The sequence below is a fragment of the Chlamydotis macqueenii genome, chromosome 9 (assembly GCF_036417535.1).
Source record: "Chlamydotis macqueenii isolate bChlMac1 chromosome 9, bChlMac1.mat, whole genome shotgun sequence".
Classification (NCBI taxonomy): Eukaryota; Metazoa; Chordata; class Aves; order Otidiformes; family Otididae; genus Chlamydotis; species Chlamydotis macqueenii.
In genome coordinates, this window is record NC_141564.1 from 1025797 (window position 1) to 1048064 (window position 22268).

Below are 22268 nucleotides of genomic sequence, written 5' to 3' on the forward strand. Positions count from 1 at the left end.
CCTATTTCCAGTCCAAATATTTTTTTCCTTTTCAATGGTTATATAGCATGTCAAGTTTCAGTTTTTAATTATGTAACAGTATCCATACACATTTCATTACACTACTTTTTCTCCATTTTTGTCAGCCAGAAATCCTCCCGTCACACCTCTAAGTGCAGGGACACAGGGCAATTCTAAAGTAACACAGAACAGCATTGTTCCTCCTCCCCTTTCAATTCCAGGCTGCTGAGATACACTTTTGATATCGTAAGCCTTTGCACAAGACAACAGGAAGCACCACAAACATTACAGCAACATTACTATCAGCCACTTTGCCAACTGTAAAGGTTTAATTTTAAATTATCTGCAGCACACTGCTTAGTTCTCCCACAACACAACACTACTCGAAAAAACCGGGATATTTGCCAAGTGATGATAGGCACTTTTGTTTCTTTATTTACACACAAAGATGCTGGCAGGCACTCAGAGACAGTCAGAACACATCAGCATTAGTGACTTCCTACTAAAATTAACAACATTTAGAAGTGAAGTCCATAACCACCTAGAGATATACAATATAAACAAAATACATTCAAGTTCTTTCTCTGCTGCACACTTCCCTTCCTCATTTTTTCTCTCAGTCAACACGCATACCTCTGTCCCAAACGTTTTGCCTCTTCATACTTCTTCCAAGGCTGCTGGAAGAGACCGGTCAGCTCTGCTCCTTCACTACTCCCCTGCCAAGAGCAACTGCAGTTTCAGGTGCTCTGCTGGGAAGGGGGGTGAGCTCTGCACAGGTGAAACCTGCTGGCGATTGCTGGCCAGAGCTCATTGTACGGTGGTAAATAACTTGCAAGACTTCCTCCTCCACTTCTCAGTTTGTGTCATGATCCTTGGCTCCAGGTGTGGTGAGTTTCTTCAAGATGGCCATAATCTTTGGGCCTGGACTCAGAGTTGGAGTCACCACCCTTTTTTTTTTTTTTTTAACCTCAGGTGAAAATGGGAAATATTTAGTAGCAATGCATTTCACAAACGGTTGCTGGTTTTCTCCGGAAATTCCAAGTGGGACATTGTATTACGAGTAGCAAAACTGGCATTTTAACTCAATACTTTATTACACAATGAAAAAAATACTACAAAAGTACTCAGAGCAAGTACATAACAACACCCCTTTCACACCTGAGTGTATCATAATGCAGTATTATGTTATTAAAAGGGTTAAAAGTTAAAAATGACACAGAAAGAAGTGGGCCCATCCTAGTGGATTCATTCACACTCATCTTAATTTCTCTCTGAGATAACAGAGTCAGACTCTCCTTCAGTGGCACCCAGGGAAGAGGCAACGTGCAAAAATTGAAATATAAGAAAACATTCCATTTAAACATATTAAAAAAACAAACAAACAACCAACAGCTTTTTTACTGTGAGAGTGATCAAATCTAAGCAGGTTAACCAGAGGAACTGCGGAGTCTCCATCCTTGGAGATATTCAAAACCACGTTGGTCCTGGAAAGCCTGCTTGGCTGACGGTGCTTTGAGCACCGGTGTTGTACTAGACAATCTCCAGAGGTCCCTTCCAACTTCTACAATTCTGTGATTCCACATCCACCAGACATCAGCAAAGTCAAACCTATCAAAATCTAGGTAACTTTTCTACTACAGCAAAGCTGAAGGAGAACAAAGAGGGTAAAAGAAAATAGATCTGAAAGACTGAGTTTATTGACTACGAAACTCACGAAGTAGCCATATACCAAACCGCATCTTTCCTTCTCTTCAGTCAGTGCCATATTCTACAGGTGTTATCCTTGCTCCCTAGTAATAAACACACACCGTGAAGAAAATCATTTAGCTGTATCACACAATTTATCCAGTTTCATTGACACCTATGTCAACAATCTAACCAGAATGCTGAGGAGTCACAGAAATATTTTTTCTGTCCACGGATAGCAAGTGACAGCAGGATCTACAGCAATATTTATAGCTGAGATCATCCTGTGTCCCAGATTTTGATAGTTCGGCCAAAAGATCAAAGCAATCACAAATACTCCCTTTATGTCTTTTTGCACTCCCACAGTTTTTTGTCTGAAATTAAGGGAACCTGAAGAGAGTTCAGTGCCAAATACACAAAAGGTGCACTCCCATTTAAAAAGCTTTGCCATTTGCTCATCCAGACCTCTCACTGCGATGCACTGGGAGAAGATGGCTCAGTCACTAGTCTGGTGCTAGTATGTGCCCGTGGGAGAGACGGCAGGGTATACCCATGCCTTTATACAAATTTGTGCATGGTCATATCCACTTAAGCCTCAGTTCAAATGTGAGTTTCTGGCTTTTCTTGGCTATATTTTAAGTCACTGCTGGTACCTGTATTTTTTGTGATACGGCCCCAGGAAAATTTTCAGACTTTTTTTTTTTTCCATAATAAGATTTCAAATGTCTCTCAAAAAAAAAAAAAAAAAGGAATATATTAGTTACCTGTAATGATTACGTCGCCTTTGTAATTGAAAGCGCAGGAGAATACCTCATCAATATGACCCTCTAATATCTGAAGGCAGTGTCCAGTAGCAGCATCCCAGAGTCGAGCTGTTTTATCAGAGCTGGCTGTTAATATACGATTGCCTTTAGGGTTGAAACAGACCTTTAAAAAATACAGAAGAGTTATATTCCTTAGCAAGTCAATATGCCTAAAAAAGGAAGGATATCTAGTAATTAAAAGACGAAAACAGAAACTAGCAACTCTTGCATTCATCTTTTCAGCTAAAATTAAGGACAGTATTCCACTACAGTCACTCTGGCAAACTGTGTGTCTGAAAAATTTGTGTATGTACGAAGGTCTATATACCATGACCTTCCTATAGGATCAAGACTTCAGAATATTACCCCCCAAAATATCAATTGCTTTATAATTGTAACAACTTTATTTAAATGTGTTTTACGACTGAGCGGGATCAGCACAAAAGGTTCAAATACCAAAATACTCCACAAACTTAAGTTTCACTTGATTTATTCAAATAGAGAGGGTAATAAAGGCTTAGTAGTGATTATCAACAGATCAAGAGCAATAGCATTTAAAGGTAACACATCTCATCATTACTACATGGAAATAAGTAGTGATTAAGAAAGATACATCACCAATTGCCCTATTAATACACCATCCAGATCCGCAGTGGCTGGGGAGCCCCAGTTGCAGCGAGGATTTGGAGAGCCTGTTCCAGCAATTGGGAGGTCCTACATAGTGCATCCACTTGTAGGTGAGGTATAGAGTTCTACATTAAATACATCTCTCTAACATCAAAACTTCCACTGAAGGCAACTTATTTTGCAGTCTGTCTTCATATTTGTTAAACACTCATTGCCAAAATTGCATGCATTTCCAGATAATCAGATATATTTTTCTAGTGCTAACTGGCCAATATCAGGTTTATTATATAATGCAAAATTGCTTAATTACTGAGGGCAAAATGTCTGTTCTCTAGAAATCTGATTTCAAGTCATAACCTTCCCAAGTGATCCCAGCTATGCAGAACATTTGCAGAAAGAGACTGACTTCTCAACATGCTCCCGGATGAGCAGATTCTGATTTCCAGCAAAGAAACCATGCCAGCAGTAAGGACCCTGATGGAAGCTGTCCCTTACCCACCCACACGTCAGCAGATATTCAGGCTGCATTCCTCAGTACATCTACACTGTGAAATACTGCAGTGAGTATATTAAGTGAGGAAAGACTAGCCCTTCTGAACTTAATATTCTCTCAGCAGAGTGATTATAATAGCCAAATCCACACAATGAAAGCACGTGAGCTTTGTTCACCAAGAACCATCCTAGTTTCAAAATATTAATATTTCAATGACAAAATACATCAAACAAAAGGAGCACACGCTAAGCATACTAGCCTGGAAGCTAGTGAAAACTATCAATTTGAAAGAATAATGAAAAGTTGCAAGCATTAAATAACAAAGTTTGAAAAATATGTACAATTTCGGAAGTAACTAAATGTATCTGGAACTGAACTTTGGGAATCAAAACTAAGTCAGACAAGAATTCCAGCAAAGTACATGAGCATACTCCTCATGACCAAGTCAGTTTTGAAACAGGCTTTATACTTCCAAGTCCCTTATGCACTTTTGAAAATAAGATTCTCCATGTATTTTGCCACAGAAATATGTTTTTTTTCTGTTCCAGTCCATAAATGCAGTGCGCAGAGAAATGAAGAGTAAAGAAGAGCAGAGCTGGCAGAAGCAAGGAATAAGCCTCAGATGCAATAGCCTTAACATGTCATCAAAAGACTAAAAACCTTGTGTTTATTCCATCAGAGGATCTGGGGACTCCAAGGGTGTAATAACACAAGTACCATTTAGGAGAAGCTCTAGTAAAGCTAGAAGAAGCTCTAGTAAATAGTGAGCAAATATGCAGACAGCATCTCCCTCTCTGCTCCCCTGTTCTCTGCCAAGTGATCGCAGAGACTCAACTTGTACACTGTTTCAGAAAAAGGAGAGAGGTAAGGAAAAGCAATCATTGCAGTGTTAACTAAGCCAGATATCCATCCCTGGGAGGGATGGACTTCTTCAGTAGCGTGCTAACTCCACAATCCTAAGGAATCAAATAGCAAATAACATGACAAGATGGAGAAATGGCTCTTGGTGGAGCCTATAGGAGTAGCACACCCGGTGTTATCTTAGCTCAGAAGTGGGGAGTTGGAAACAATCATTGACTGACAGCTTTTAGTCCAAAGGAATGTTCTTTTAGTAAAGATAATTTCTTAGCCAGACCTCTCAATCTTAAATATTGATGATTTTACGCCACATTCTTTAACAGTATTCCTGGCTCATGGAATAACTGGTGGATCGGATGTCACACGTAATCAAATAGGAAAAGGTGCAAACCACAAGCAACTTACCTTTGAAATTTCACCTCCATGCCCTTCTAGCTTTGCAATGCACTTTTTCGTTTCTGCATTATAGATTCTTGCTGATCCTGTTGTAGCAGATGAGGATCCGTTTGACATTGTTATGCTTAAGCAGGCATTTCAACAAGAATGTTTTAATAAGGTCCCAAGGACCTCATACTCGGGTTTGATTTCAAAAGCAATAGAAGACAATCCTAACACTGCTTCCCACAAGGATAAAGTATCTCCAAAAGGATCTGTAATCTGGCTGGACAAGGCTGACTTCTTAATGGTTTCTGCTGGAAAACTTCTACAATGTAAATACAAACGTCCACATAGAACGTGGGCCATTGAAGTCTGTAATTTCAGAATGCATGTACAATACCTTCAGAAAGCTTTCATTATATTTCAGATATTACATTTAACAAGCTATTGATTACATTTCAGGAAACTCATTACATTGTCTTATGTCTTAATTTAGCAGCTACAGCAAGTCAGATCCAAATACTGTCCCCCATCCAGTCTGATATCCTCTTTCTGAAAGTGCAAATCAAAACACTTATGTGTGTAAAAATAATACGGTACTGTCATTATGCGCTGTAATATAACACTGTGCAGGTGAATACACAAAACTATTTATTGCGATTCTTAAAAAAATAATGAGCATGCAAAACTGCTGCATACCAATAACAAAACAAAATTGCTTCTTTCACTACATCTTTATTGTGTACTCTCTTGCTGTGCATTTGGACAGCCTAGTAGCAAATCCACCATTAAAATTCCAACTACCTTTTTCATTTAAGCCTAAATTTGAGCCTCCCAAATCAAACTTCACTCAAAAGCTACTTATCTAAACATTTGAAATACATTTCAAGCCACAAGTGAAATACTTCCGAGCAAGTTTGAAGTTAAAGGGGAAAGACATGTTGATTTGATTAAAGTGTGAAAAATAAGAACATTTTCACTGGGGAAAACTTCTTAAGTATAATGCCAAACTTTCTAAAATGTAACAAACATTGCTTGATTTATAGTCTCGAGCCATGATACTCCTCTTTCACCACGCTACACTCAGAGCAAAACCAAAAGAAAAGGACAAAGGTATTTTATGTACTACTGCAACTCTCCTAGCAGCCCCAGTCACTTCCCTTACCATCAGCAGAGGCAGCTGCAACACGCTGGCCAGCGTAATCAAAGCAGACATCCAGTATTTCATCACTGTGCCCCGTTAAAGTTGCTATATGTGTCCCAGTCATAGCATTCCACAGCTGCATAGATAAATAAGGGTAATTTTCTTGCTTGTTTTGACTAATTTACTTGATAGATATCTAGTTGATCCATAAAGCAAAATGTATAGGCCCCTTCTGATGTGTGACAAGTATTAACATGAAACCTGATATAAATCAATAAAGAGTCACTGTTTAGTCAGTTTAATGAAGCCCTATAGATCTGTTATTTCAGCGTATTGGTTAAAGAAGCCTTAATAAATAATTTTAATAAAATAAATATTATTATTTAACTGGACTTCACTGAAGTGAATAAGCTTACAGGTTTTGCATTTAGTTGCAAATTCTTTAATGAATTACGTATACTAGGTGAAAATAATGCTCTTGCATTTTCAAAAGATACATTTTTATATACCAAGTAACTGTATTCAGTACTTTACTTTCTTACCATGCATGTTTTGTCCATTGATCCGGTGACAATGAGAGAACAGTCCCAGTTGAACTGTGCACAACTGATCTCTCCTCGGTGACCTATTAAAATATGCAACATCCTACAAAAAAAACAGAACTTACATTTTCAGTCTGTATTGTGATATATGCATATAAATTATAAGTAAGTTTATAAAATGGTACAGTTAAGGTGTCAAATCTTCACCATTTTATCCATTAAAGCAATTAAATGGAGTGGTACAGCTCATTTAGGATTCTAGTGCTACATCAATATAATTTTTTATCTTTGAGACAGAGAGGCAGTAAGGAACAAAATGGAAAAGTCCTCCCTTTTCTTTCAAAAATATTTTAGTGAATGTACATTCAGTGAAATGCCATGACTTTCCAGCACCACAGATAGATTTCTTGTATTCATCTACATACAAAGTACATACAGCAAGTTTTTCCACATTAGTCTCCCATTATCCTACTTCAACAAACTGGAAACAGTACATCTTTATATCTCCATGTAAGCGAAACCTTTTACAAAATCCACTGAAGATCAAATGGAACCTAATCAGGTCCTGAATGTGAGCATGTTCCCAAGTAACAGGCAAATGACAGCCTGAAAATGAAATATGATTTCTAATCCTCATTAATCCTGAACTTCTTGCTGCACAAGACTGGCAATACCAGTTCCATTAAATTCTTCCGCTTTAGCTGAATAGAGAGGGTACAATTAGCCATTATTGCTCCCTATGAATTAATGGCCTATAAGGCAACGAACCCTAGAAAAGATTAATTGATATACATATATTAAAGGATTAGTAAATTAGGTTATTATCACAATGCTAATATCACTGTATCATTAATAGAAAACTGCTTTAATGGATAAACTAACAACTAGAAAAACAACTAAATGAGTTTGTGTGACTGAAATGTTTTTACTCATTGCGTAAGATATACGGGGGTAGCTAAAATAATACATGTGCGAAGTGAACAGCAAAGCAAATCTCCTGAGCAACTGAATTTTCTATTTGTTTATGATGACAAAAACTTGGACTCATGTCATTGTAGAGAATTACTCCTTTTACTTCTGAACAACATGAGGCCTGCGCTGTTGGCATTGTGCAGACCTTTTTACAGGAAAACAAAAATCAACAAGCAGAAAACAACAGTGGAAAACTACTTAATTTTGTGAACATATTTGGCCATCAAGACTGCTGTTATTGTAATACCTAATACTCAAAATACCTAGTAATTAAAAAAGTTTTAATTTAAAACTGAACAGCTTTAATTTCCAAAGTTTGAGAAGGCAGTCCAGGTTTCAAACTTGAATATAAATATCCAATCAAGAAGCAGAATAAATAACAACGCGTGGTACATCTCACAGAAAACACTATCTATCAGGAAGAACCCAGAAAACAAGCTGTGAAATGCCATAAAAATTTTCCATTTAAATTATTAAAAAAAAAAAAAAATTAAAAAACATCAATTCCAGCCATGATAATTCGTCTTTAGCCTTCAGTTTCTAGTGAAATTTAATATATGGATGCTCTAATATTTGCACCGTAACTGCAAATAAGAAGAAACTGTCTCTCTCTCAGCATCCTGGTGTCTGGTGCTCTCGACCCCAGTTGCAGGCTGTTGATTTGTCAAATAAAGCTCTGAAGACACCTTCAACTGAACTATAGCTGACTGCATCTGCCATGAAGAAATTATTGATGAAATACAGACCTGGATTACAAAAGCATGTTCCACCACCCCCACTGCCCTTCCTTTTTTTTTTTCATTTTAACACTTTATGAAGAATATCTTGAACCTTTTTGAGATTTCTTGTCCCTACATCAACTGCCCTCAGGACAATTCTGGATACCTACCCAGAATAAAACTGAGGAACACAGATAGTCAGAGTCAGCCAGCAAAATGAAAAGAAACTTCCACGTTCAAACTCAAATTTGGAAAGCAGTGCTTCTCATCTATTTCGTATGGTGAAAAACGGGCACACACAACATCACCTACAAGATTTTTGCAAAAATCTACCTGAACCTGTATACAGCAAAGTATGATTTGCTCACCATCTTTCAGATTGCAAATTTTCTTTATTACTAAGCGTATACACGCCCAATTGCCATCAAAAAGGCTGAATGCTGGCCCTGGCACAATTATGTTGCCCACTAGCTAATTACCAGAGCTGCCAGTGTTTAAATGAGAATTTTCTCCTTCATACTCCACTTCTTGGTATTGAGCCTGATGTGAAGTCCACATTCATTTCTTAGAAAAAAAAAAAAGAATGCAACATGAAAATTGCAATACTTTGACGTCACTGAAGGCTCAGACAAGAAGCTGGAAGAAGCAGCTGTTTTCAAACAAAAATATTTGCAAGGGCACTAGATTGAATAAAGTTGAGTCCAAAGGTCCAATTTGCTAAATGTGTGCCTCCTAAGTAGGTGTTGAATAAGCTCAAAGCTTACAGGATCAGGCCTTAAATGATATACTATGTGTACATTATTTTTTTACATTATGATTACTCTTGTTTTGAGGCGATACACATTGTTAATTACCCCAAGGTACTATACACACACTTTCCTTTTATGTATAAATTCCAGAGATTCCCCTTGCTCTCACAGAAAGAAAAAAGACATGACCTCTGAAAATGTAGTGGAATCATTGTCTTCATAAATTACTTTGTTAGCAATCAAGGCAATCATTTTATTATTCTACTTATATGAGTTTCCAGTTGAGAAAAGAAGTGGATTTGTCAGGATAATACAAGAAGCTCATATTTAGCTACTACATTATTATTTCTTGGTTTCATAATCACAATGTTTTGTGCTCTGCAGTGAGAGGGGCCAATTTTTCTCCTCTTTATAAATTTATACTGACATAACAGATTGCGAGAAGGAGAACGGACCCTCTACAGTTATAAGAACTATGTGACCAGACTAATTTTCTACAACATAAAATATACTTTGTTTCTACTTAAACAGTCTGTTCCATCTAGAAATTCTAGACTCTTTCCAAACCATGAGTTTCCATGTTGATAATTTTTTTTCCTTTTTCCCCACATCCAAAAGCATTTCCTGAGCAGCACTCCTTTTCAGAAGAACAAAGGGAATAGATGAAGGAATGCACACTCTAAATGAAGTAAAAAAAGGAAGGTTTGTAATTTGTAGCTCAACATTGTCTCTTTAATTCATCACTAGAGCACGCAATGTAAAATGATATTTATTAGTACTTTAGTACCTGCCAGTGCCAACGTCCCACACGGCTACTGTATGGTCAAAGGAGCCAGTGATAATCCTGTCTCCAGCGGTGTTGAAAGACAACGCAATAATTTCTGCTGAGTGCCCCTGAGAGAATTTTTTAAAAGGAGTATGAGAACGCAAATTATGACTTTTGCATTAATGTAGTTTAATAGGTAGTTTTATTTCTAGTAGTATAATCCTGCTGTAAACCTTCAATATATTATTTACTGTCCTATCCAGTATATCACAGTTTTGACAGACAGATCTACCGGAGTGTGCAACAGTCAATATCCCAACAACTGCAAAAAATCAGGCACCCCACTTAAGCAGTGAGCAATTGTCCAGTAAGTTCATCAGTGCATCTTTGCACTATTTGGTTTAAACGGAATCACATTTGTTCACCTGTACATACTGAAATCAGGTGATTCACTTACAGTAAACTACAGTACGGCGTGTCATCGGTGTTGGTGGAGACGCTTGGAAAAATGAACGTAAGCATACTTACAAGCTAAAGGTTCACACATTACACTGCTTTTTGCTCTGCTCAGGGCTCTGAGGAAGAGCAAGTCAAGGAGGAGAAAACGCCTTCCTCACTCTACAGGCCACATACACCAAAGGAAGCTTAAGCGCTACTTGTTATTTAGGATCTGTGCAAGCGAGAGAAATGCACTGAAACAGCACAGACCAATCTGAAGCTGTGGAATCCTAGCAAGCCATGTCCAGCAAAGAGGCATCGCAACCTAGAGGTAATCGGATGGCTCTCCTCTGCTGATGCTTACTAGAAGATCCATATAGATGTAGTGTCCAACATCAGTGTTCTCAGAGTTACTTTATGTTAATGCAGAGGAGGTCACAATTTACAATATAGGAACAGGAAGGCATTCTAATCTATAGCAGTAATGTCACTGAAATGAGAAAATCTGTCTTTTGATAAGTAGGACTTCTTATAAAATATCGTAGCTTCAAGTTTTCTTAATCTGTTTTGTAACCACAGTCACTGTGGGACCACCTGGTGAAAGAAACTGCAAGTTTTGAAACTGTTGCAACGGTTATACTGTTACTTATCACACTTAGAAAACTAAGAAAGCGAGGAACACTCTTCAAAACATAAGAAAGGCAAACATACGCTTAAAGTGACTATTTCTTCTCCCTTCTCTATATCCCATAATTTGGCAGTGGTATCCATGCTTCCAGTTGCCACCAATGTGCTCTGAAGATTAAATGATAAACATACCTGTAGCAAGAAACGTTGGATGGAAAAAGTGGGAAAGGAGATTATTTACATACATTTTCTCAAGAACAATGGGTTAGTTATTTTTTTTAAACAAGACAAAAGTCTGACTTAATATTTTACGGCATACAGAAAAATTGAGTTAGTTCTCAAGAACAATGAGTTAGTTATTTTTTTTTAAACAAGACAAAAGTCTGACTTAATATTTTACGGCATACAGAAAAATTGCAGAGTTCTTCCAACAGCTCACTAGAAGCAATGAATCTTTATGACATAGCTCTGGATGACGACTCAAATCAAATGGACTAATTGCCTGCTTTGCAATGGCAATGCATTAAAAAGACTTACTGGAAGAATTCCTGTATTGTTTCCTGAGCCTGTATTAAAATTCACTATCTAGGTGCTTCATTCTGTGTCACAAGGAGAAATTATTTAGTTCACAAAGTTTTAATAAAAATCAAGACTGAAGCAGTCAGTTAATTTATTAACAGCGCATAGTTAACTGACAGAGGGGCCTTTTGTCGAAGCCCCTACTGACATCCACTAGCCAGGCGCAGACTCCTCATGGGGTCTCCAAAAGGAAGGGTACACTCTCGGGTCTCAGCAGAGATTGTGATGCCCAGAGCAACTTCTGGAAGCACCAGAGCAGGTTTTGACAACTGCTGCTTCCAGACTAATGTCTCCCCTACTCTGTTACACATTTTCTAGATTTTTTTAATCTTCTTCTACTTCCTCCTTTTTCTTTATTTCAAAATTCTCTTTGAGATTCTCCAGTCACTGTTCAATCTGACTGACAGTCCTCCCTAACGAGGCAGGCTTCCTCTTTACCTTGACCAGTTTGAGGCAAAGAGCCTCCAGAGAGTTTTGTGTACACACAAACACACTCTGTATACTCACACTCTTCACAGGTGTCATTATCTAGGCCATTTGCCAAGGTTGTCCCCACAACATATTTATTTATGAAAAAGCAAGAACAAAAGCTCAACCACTTCCTTAATTCATTTTTCACACAAAAAAAAAATCATGTAGTCTTCTTCCCATTCTCTGTAATTATTCAATATGATTGTTCTGCTCATAAAGAATAGGAGGTGTCTTCTAAAAAGGAAAACAGCAGCTGAGGTCACTGGTGCATTTTCACTAAGTCTGTTTCTTTTTCTTTTTTCCCCTCTTTTTTTTTTTTTTTTTAAAAATACTGAATAACTATGGACTTCCCTTTCCAGCAATGTATCACACACAATAATAACCTTTCAGAAACAGGTCTTGTTCAGAGAAACACACCCTCTTCTGCTGGCTATTACCTTCTACTAGTTACGTGCTAGCACAAGTCATAACACTTTGGTTTTAATCTAACCCCTGCAGAAATCAGAAGAAATTGAGAAGCCTTTAAATATTTAGGTAACTGATTTGCGGAAGCAAAATCACTGCAGCCTGCCTCAATAAGCAAGCTTGTTCTCCATGGTAAGGGATAACTGTTTCAAAATATCCAGAGAATTAAAAACCCCACAGAAACCAACCTCGCCTTCCACTAAGCTAAATCACCATTTTCTCACACTAGTTAGGCCTTACAATCTACAAATTAATTTCCAATCGTTTCCAGAAATGCTTTATTGAATAATGATTGTATAGCTATTTTTATCTAAAAAAAAAAAAAAAATTCTGCATTGAAATTAAGAGTTTCAGTGGATTTGCCTTGATCTTTTAGATTAGAAAGCTGTGCATCAAGATATTTGCTATTGCTAATAGGGCTCCTAGTGCATTGGAAAGGAAAACAACCATTTTCAAGTTTAAAATGTTTTTGCTTCATATATCTTTGACATTTCAGAGTGCCACATATTCCCAGTTAACACAGTTAGTTTCAGAAATTTATTCTTCTATGGCTCCAGTTGGTCCTGTACATGAAGTACAGACCTCAGCATGAAAGACAGCCATACAAGCAATGATGTTCTTGTGTATTTAGTTCTGCAAATACGAGAGGCAATGCAACATGTCTAGGAAAAAAATGAGAGGTAAACAAATTACAGAATAAATATGTGCAATAAATAGAAAATTTCAATCATTAAGGTATTTTTCAAAGATATTTTAACATTTAGCAAACAAGGGAAATTGGAACAAACTAAAAATAAAACCATCATTTCAAACTGTATACAATGTTTTATTCTGTTTCTCAAGACCTTTTCTTGCAGTGCAGGAATGTTCACAATATCTGAATGTACGAATAGAAGAGGCAGAATATCTGCCCCTTCCAGTGTCAGTTCACAGGGGCTTGGAACCCACAGGCATCAATGATGGTGTGAGGAAACATAAAGCAATGAGAAACGCCCATCAGTACTCACTATTTCTGCACTATGTCCTCTGAAAGTATGATAACATTGTCCTGTTTCCGCACTCCACAGTTTGCAGGTTTTATCAAAAGATCCAGTGGCGATCTTGTCACTAAATTGAAAAAATCCTGTCATTTCTATTTAGAAAAAACCCTCTGACTTCAAAGACAGTAGAACTCCCAGAAACAATACCCAGTCATTGCAGCTTGCATGCATTTTGGTGCAAGGTACGGTAAGGGCAAAAATTAGCGGACAGAATCAGTTTCTAGAAGAGCTACTGTGCACAACAGCACAATTAGCACATAACTGATGAGTAACCTACATTAGGTTATGTGCTGTACTTCCAGACGTATTTAAAAGTGATGTCATCTCACCAGATAGTGTCTGTTTATCAACAGCTCTAACTCTTTCTATAAGGAGTTTATCTAGATTTCAGAGGTCAAACTCCACTCCCTCTGAAGTCAGTGGAAGTGTTGTGACCAACTGCAGTTACAGCAAGGCTGAACTGAACTGAGGTACCCAGAAAACATAGCAAGGGACACTGTATAGAAACCTAAAGATTAGCAGGGGGGGGGAAAAAAAAATAAAAGCATCTTTTTTTTTGCTGAACTTCTAATTTAAAAGTAGCTCAAGGTTCCCATCAGGTTTTTGCTTGCTCTGTATTTCTTCCCCACTTTTATGTTACAGTCTAGTTATTGATCTTTGCACAGACTTTTGGCATACATTAGTTTCTTCAAAGCATATACAAGAATTTCAGTCACTGTTTTTTTAAAGTAAAGAATAATATCAGAATATAAGACATTGACATAGCAGGTTCCAGGTTAGATACACTCTTTCCATTTAGAAGGAAATGATGATGCTCCAAATAGCATAAGAACAAGGCTTTAACATTTATTTCCTGATGTTAACTGTGTGTTGCTTAACTGACAAACAGGACATCTGACAGTGAAGGAAGTAATGTGATTCAACATAAAAATAAGAATTAACTTCTCTTATTTTGCAGAGAAGCAAAATGGTCTCCATGACAGCTCCCTCAAAAAGGAAACGACAGTGAAACTTCAGTGGCTAACATGTCATTCCCTTCACCTACCAGGTGGCAATTCTAACTTAGGGCAAACAGTTACCGCAGAAATCAAGAGGCACAGATTCATATTTGACATTCATACAGCGGCACCCTGTGGATTGTCTAAAAATTACTCAACAGCTGTGACACTTCCAAATCATGAATGTGATACCAAATGGAGAAATCTGCTTTTTTTAATGACAGAAATGTTCTTTCTCCTTAACTGAAGCAACACAAGCTGTTGTAAGTACTTATATCTTGCATCACATACAATTACATGGAGGCAGTAAAGAATTATTAACATTCAGAATACAATCTAATCATGTAGATACTACTGAAACAAATCTGTATTTCAGCATATTAAGCTGACTTGTATATGTGTTTTGCAAGACACTGAATACCTAATCAAATTCATGCTTTGAATGTCTACATTTCATTTTAAAAAATGAGAGCAGAAAACATGCTTGAATGTATCTCTTACCCAAATAATGTAGAGTGTCATCCCGTAGCGATTAGCTATAGTTGAACTTTACAAATTCAGAATTTGAACTCTTTCAATTTGAGATAGCCTATTTTATGTTAAAGTTGAGCAACGGTTCTGTATTTTGTAATAACGTGATTAGCAATCATGATGTATCTCAGAGAAAATATATTTACCCATAGGGATTGTTGAAAGCTATTGCATAGACGACGTTTCCGTGTCCCTCCAGCGTACACAGCTCTTCTCCTGATGCAGTATCCCATACTTTGCAGGTTCTATCATAGCTTCCAGTGATAAAGCTAAAGCAAAGAGAAATTAATTTCTGAATGCAGCAAATATCTCACTGGTGCATAGTTGAACGAGTTATTTCCACAGATTTCAGTTAGCACTGTCTCAGACCCTAAATCTCTTCTTACTTTCAAAAATATAATTAATGATTATAGAGGTTCCTCTTTTTTCTTAAATATTACTCATAAAAAAACCTCTTGTTTCTAATCTTTAATGTGTTTCAACTAGAAAGCAAGCTGCTGCTTTCAAGACATGAAGGAAAAAATGATTAGGCATGTGCCCACAGTGAAATCAATTAACATGAAATTCCACTACAGCGAAAGTCCCAAATTAATTTGTGTCAAAGACTCATTTAGCTTTTAGTAATATTCACTTTATTGCCATTAAAGGTGCTTCTTTCTGAAATGCACTAATTGTCAACAAACTATCACCTTGGAAGAAAAAAGTTACATACATTGAATCTCATCTGCTACTTTCTTGCATCTCCCATTGGTTCTCCCACAGAGGCCTGAAATCTAATCCTCAATCACGCCTGAAGCTGTTTATAAGCAGCACAGCTGAATTCTTTTTGCAACAAGATAAGCACATTGAAATTCCCTTACAAATTAATTCACAAATACAAAACTTCAATTAGTGATTATGTATTTTGACTGTGAAAACAACTTACCGGGAACCCGATTTGTTAAATGCTACATTAGTCAGTGGCAATATATGCGCTCTAAGTACCTGAAATAGAAGTGAGGGGAGAGAAGAAAACATTTGATGCAAATAAAATATGCCTACAATTGCTCAAAATATTCAATAGGTTAATATTTTCTTTTCCTCCTGTCAGATTAGCACTTACAGCTGTATTACATTAACCCCTAACTAAAAAAATCCCCCATGCCTCAGCAGGTTATCACTGCAGATGATACGTAGTACCAAATTTATATTGAATGAACTGCTTTTTCCCTATGTTTGCTTTTTCTCCACCTTCTCTGAGGGTGGAAAACGGAACCCTAGACCAGAGCTGAGAGGGCAAAAACAAATGAGTGAGGAGATTGTGCTTAGTGAGGTCACTGATGAAGGAAATCCCAACTAATATTAAGCCTTATATAGTGCATCAAGAGATCCAGCTGAATTGAGTATTTCGAGTCTTTTAGGTTATGGGATGCTTTCTGCTGGTGTATGATGTTGTTTTAAAAAATAAGAAGAACAGAAATAAGCTACAGGTATGTCCTACGAGGTAATGACAACAACAACAAAAAAAAAAGGCATGTAGAGCCATAACAAAGATACTTCTCAAGGTAGAATTTGAAGAGGGAATTTCAAATTTGGTGTCTGCTTGTATGGTGTAGGCTATGGAGGTCACTGTTTTTCTAACACTGCTTCCAAGGTCTTTTAATCAGATAGCATATAAGGTTCATGTAATTTATCTCATAGACATAATAATACATATTGAGGTTTATTAAACATAGGTGAAAGCATTTTCAGACACTGCCAATGAAAGTCAGCATGCCATTACACCTTGAAAATTACCAAAAAAAAAGAAAGTTATAATCTGGTTTGTGTTTGAATAAGCTGGCTACTGTACAGCAGAGTTTGTGTTTGAACGTCTTTCACCTATTAACAAGCTGGCTTCTGCTCGAGTCTGAAGCATAATGAAATGATAACCTGAGCTGACAGTGAAGTAAAGGGATGTTAAAAACACAGCAGTTGTCCACCAGGTCTTCTCTGTAGGGTAAGAATGAAGAAGAAATTATTTATGAGCGATGCCATTTAACCACTGACATATTACGAGAGCTTCAGTTTTTTGTTCTTATCTCTAGAGTTCTCAGCTGCCTGTCTCCAAAAGGAAAACGACAGGAGCTCATACATCTTCAGAATAGTAGGAACTGAATAAAATGGAAATAACAATGGTCAAGGGAAGGACTGAGAGAGAGAGAAACAGAAAATATATTTCATGTTAGAGAAACTGCAATTTCTGTTCTCTAGAGAATGTAAGACAAGTTGTAGTTTCAGCTACAGCAGTGGGAATGGGCAATCAAGATGTGTAAATGACAATATTTTGCTTTTTTTAAAACAGCCAAATCATACAAATATCTGCATATGAGAACGGATAATTATGGAAATTCATGGAAATTTGATCCATTACATTTTTAGGGCTCCATGCAGGCAGCTCTGAACAACAAACATATTTAACAATTATGAAAAAAAAAACGGAGGAAAACAAGATAAGTTTATGTTTAATTTCAGCTCACAGGACTAATGCTGTTCTTCCAATACCCAGTGCTGCAGTTGCTTCATCCACAGAACTCTAAGCCAGCAAGAATTGCTCATGCAAATGATACAATAATCAAACCCTAAGGCAATATTTGAAAATGTACCTCAGTTCTGCAAAACCTGCTACAGCAGCCCCTAAGGTAAAAATCACTACAGCATACCATTGGTATGTAATATTTTAAAACCTGAGAAATGGTTACAATAGCTCGCTTCTCTGCAGGGTGCCTAACACAATATTGGCACCACAATTGCTGGAAATAACAAAAAGATGGGATTATACACTCATTTAAGATTATGCTCCAGTGCAACAGGAAAAAAAAAATTAATTTCCAAGCTATGTAAACACATGGAATATTTTTTTGAGGGGAAAAAATAATTCTCACTCCCACCCACTTCTTGTATTTTATCAGTATCTCAGAAGCACCTGATACTCATGTTTCATTTGGAAGACTTAAATGGAACTGAAACATAAAACAAGTCCTTTTCACACACTTCTAACTACACCTGAGTGAAGGAAATAAGCCAGCACTGATTGGATATGCCTGTCTCTATTATTTCCAAATACAGAAGCTCAAATGCGGCACTATACCCAAAAAATACATTTACCTGAAATTTGAACAAGCATTTGATGATTTGTCTCTGTGACGAACAAACAGTTTTAAAAGCCAGTGAAAAGCAAAGCATTATCTCAGTTGAGAGCATAAATTGTACAAGTTTCTGGTTTAAGGAAAGATGCCTTATCACATAGCTCTGTTTTCCAGGTTAAATGCCCAGATCTTTGCAGAATTCACCCAGGTGTGTACTGTTGGTCAAAAGAACCCAAGGTATATCTAGCAATATGTAAGCGGGGGGGCAGGTTAGCCAAACAAACCGACACCAAACTTCTGCCTTTTCTCTCTAAATCCAAAGTAACAATCAATAACATAGCACTGACCGTCAACTTTGAACAGCTACACATTGCCATCTGCCGACACAATCAAGATACAACACTTAATTATTTCAGATTGCAACACGCAATCCAGGGAAGTCATTTTATTTTTATTTCCACAGGTAAATACAACAAAATCTATTCTCTTCTGACCGATTGAATCCTGGATTTGAAGCCCTGGAAGGTCTCTCTAATAATTGTTCTTAAAAAACTTACTCATTTAAAAGAAACTTTTCAAGCGCTGTCTGTAAGCTGAAGATCAAACAATCCAAAGAGAGTAGTAATGGCAGATAGTAATAACAACCGGTATTACTGTGTGTAGCAGAATACATTAAAAAAACCCATCATTTTCACAAAATGAAGATCAAGCAGACAAGGGTATGAAAATATCTTGGGCCTTTCCCAGCAACTAATTTACTTGGGGTCTATTTACAGGTTTTCTTTAAACAGAACTATGGGTGTTTCTGGTCCACAGAGTGTTATTTGACAAATAAAAAATTACTTCTCTCCACCCAAAACGCACACTTGTACACAAGCCTGTGTAAGCAGTGTCTAGCAGTTACACCTCCCAGCCTTTTGGGGGAATTCCTGGCAGACATAACCAAGCCAGACTCAGTCACTCCGCATGCAGAGATGATTGAAAAGTGCCAAGAAATTGGTCATAAAGCTCACATTTTGCTCTCAGGCACGACACATGACAGTAAAAACATACTCTCAACATCACAACTGAAACCCCCCCAAATGCCCCAAAATGTTTTGAAGATGCCTCTGACCTTAAAAAGATAGAACTTGTGATCCTCTTTTTCCCCTAGCTTCTCTTGCAATCTTCGTACTAAATGTATGACATGTTCCTTGCATGAAGCTGTGATGAGAGGTTCTCCTTTTTGAATTTCTTCTACTAAGGCTATGGCATCTGTGCTAATCATGAGAGAAAGAAAGAAAGAAGAAAAAAAAAAAAGTACAACCCACCAGATTTCATCCTCTGGCAATAATTATGAATATAACTGCAAAAATATTATTTACTTGCAGAGAAACTGAAGTAAGCAATGAAATTGTTTGTGTTCATCTCATTCTATAGCAGCTGAAAGAGATATGGATATGTTTTTCTTGGTTTCTATACTTCCTTCCCTCTTTTACTAAGCTTGGTCAGTAAGATTTCCCTTTTTCAAATTTTAGCTTGGCAAACAAATTATGTTTTCAAAGGGTTTCCACAGAGGGTCAGATATGGGAGATATGTATCCAAAACTGATAGTTTTGGAATAAGTATCTAAATTAAAGTGGAATTTCATAAATTCCAAATGAATTGCTCATGAAGTACCAACAAGATAAATTATTCATGGCAAGTGTTAAAACTATCTCTGTCTGTCGCTTCACAAATATATGCCTGTTCCTATAAATCTTCGTTATGATAATAACTTCCAAAACATGGTCCGGAGTCTACCGGTGTCCACGGAGCGCCCAGGAAGTGGTTCACAGCTAGTCTGTGGAACCGGATATCATATCATCAGATAAACTGATGATTCCTGGGCACCCATGAGAAACTGAGGGTTGGCAATAGCCAGCAGTCAAAGCAGCAACGCACACTTAAAACTAATTCTAGCAAGAAAGCTTAGGATTTCTATTAGTAAGTAAATTATTGCCATCTAAAGGAGATTTTCTGTATGAGTCATTTTAACGGGACCCACTAACGTGCCCATAAATCAGTATCCTCTCAGTGTTTATACTCCTGTTAAGTAACACCAAACAACTAATTTCTTTCACAAAGTGGCTCCATAGGTTTTATCCAGAGTACTAAGCTGCATAGTTCCAGGAAGACAAAAAACTAGTAATACCTAAAGGTATCCTATTAAAATTAAATCTAACCTTGACTTTCAAATACATTATATTTTTTTATTCTTCAGTTGGGCCAATCCCTGATTTTTAGATACATCAAGCTCCTGCAATTTCTTTTATCGTCCGTAGGAGGCTAGAAAATCAGATTATCCGCTCTTACTTGTTTTTCTAAGAAGCTAACTGCAATTAGGTTCACGACAAAAGAAACCAGAAAACTTCCACTACTTGCAACCAAAGTAGATACTTAGTTTCTCCACACAAACACATGAGAGGGAATCGCTTACTTGCCTTATACCACGTCATCTATGGTTGAGAGGCTTCATCTCTCAACAGAAAATCATGACAGTAATAATCAGCTGGAATGAAAGATTCTGTATTTAAAATAGTAGGATAACGACTTCACCATCATAGAATGACAGAAGGGTTTGGGTTGGAAGAGACCGTCAAAGCCCACCCAGTCCAACCCCCCTGCCAGGAGCAGGGACATCTCCAACCAGATCAGGTTGCTCAGAGCCCCGGCCAGCCTGGTCTTGAACGTTTCCAGGGATGGGGCATCCACCGCCTCTCTGGGCAACCTGGGCCAGTGCTCCACCACCCTCAGTGTAAAAAATTTTTTCCTAATATCTGATCTGAATCTGCCTCCCTATGTTTTAAAACCATTACCACTCATCCTGTCATAACAGGCCCTGCTGAAGTGTTTTTCCTCATCTTTCCTGTGTATTTTATTAACAAAGACATGGCTGACCTCAATTATGTTTAAAACTATCAAATAGACTTGTATGTGAGCATGCTATAAAACAGCAGAGTGCTGTTATCTGAAATAATACCATACTTACTCAGGTGTAAGATCAAGTAGATCTATAGATCTGGTCTTTGCCTCACCACCTTGTACATATTCCAGGATAATTCCTTTAAAAAAAAAAAAATTACAAAAAGGTCTTAATTAGATGTCCAGCAATACTTCCACTTTTACTGCTCCGTTGACTTCAGCAGACCTACTTCCAGTTCTTGGAAACAGAAGGAAGTTGGCCATTCTTGCTGAGACTTAGCAGGGTGATAAACAACTCTGGTGTGTCTATATATATATATATATATATATAAGAAACATTATTATTTATAAGCCAATTTCCATTCTGGAAATGAACAAGCTCTTTTTTCCCCAACAACTTTTTGCAGTATTTCATCGGCTCTACTTTCAAAGAAGCTGTCCTGAAGACACTTGCTGTAGTTTAGCACTCCAAGACGTCTGGAAAATGTGTTTTACAAGATCTGTTACACTTATTTCAGTGTTTGCAAAGGCCTGCGTACAGTAATGCATAGAAAATCATAACACACTTTCCATTTCCAGGTATGCTCTGGCACCTCTGCACCTTCTACTGAGCTGAAGTATTGAAATGTTTAACCGCATTGCATCCTGTTTTGAAACAATTGTTAAAGAGTTCTGCTGCTCCTTGGTTTTCTGTAGGAAGGGATGATTTCAATACTTTTTAAATCTCATTTTACATTTTACCAAGCCTGTAAGAAAAGCATTTATTTTGGAAGAAAGATCTGTTTTTCCAATACACTTCCTGAGCTTGCCATCTCCATCTTGCTTCACTTCTGAAAATTCATTAAGTGTCCTGACTGAGTTCATGACAAATGATGAAGACAACTTAGCAGCACAGCTTTTCAAAGCATGCTTCTGCGCCGAAAATTCACGAAACAAAGAAAAAAAAAAAAAACCAAAACAAGAAACACGGCAACCTTTTGCTCAACAGGTCTCAACGCACGTACATTTTTTGGGGCCAACTACTGTCACTTTTGGCTTTAGGAGACCAAAATACCCCACCCGAAGTCGGCCCAGCTGCCAGTGCAGGATTCACCCCCTTGCTCCTGCCCCAGCCCGCGACAGAGGGGAGGAAAAACCTCCATTACAGGAGCCCCCCACCCCGCACCTCCCCACCCGGCCGGTCCGCCCGCCACACGGCGCTCCCCACGCGTGGCCTCAGCCCAGCCGCGCCGGCACAGCCGCTGACAGGACAGGGAACCAGCCCGGCCTCCCGGTGTCCCGCTCCGCACCCGGCGGGTAATAACGGAGCAGCAGCCGCTTCAGCCCCATCCT

The 22268-nt window shown here is 37.8% G+C and overlaps 1 protein-coding gene across 1 annotated transcript; it reads right to left on the bottom strand.

Annotated features, from left to right (window-relative positions):
• Positions 1-4: 4 nt before the first annotated feature.
• Positions 5-22268, bottom strand: DAW1 (dynein assembly factor with WD repeats 1). Its single transcript, XM_086754570.1, has 13 exons — positions 22226-22268; positions 21004-21076; positions 19108-19252; positions 15812-15870; positions 15033-15155; positions 13325-13424; positions 10887-10994; positions 9759-9865; positions 6532-6634; positions 6011-6125; positions 4873-4949; positions 2451-2613; positions 5-1790 (listed from the first exon to the last, which is right to left on the bottom strand). The coding sequence occupies exons 1-13, from the start codon at positions 22263-22265 to the stop codon at positions 1756-1758; spliced, it is 1248 nt and encodes a 415-aa protein (XP_086610696.1). The 5' UTR covers positions 22266-22268; the 3' UTR covers positions 5-1755.

Coding starts and splice junctions, on each gene's coding strand:
- DAW1 (XM_086754570.1), bottom strand. CDS start 22,265: ATGGGGCTGAAGCGGCTGCTGCTCCGTTATTACCCGCCGG. Junction 15,156..15,811: donor TTTAACAAATCGGGTTCCCG/GTAAGTTGTTTT, acceptor TCTTTGCTTTAG/CTTTATCACTGGAAGCTATG. Junction 6,126..6,531: donor CAATGGACAAAACATGCATG/GTAAGAAAGTAA, acceptor TTATCTATGCAG/CTGTGGAATGCTATGACTGG.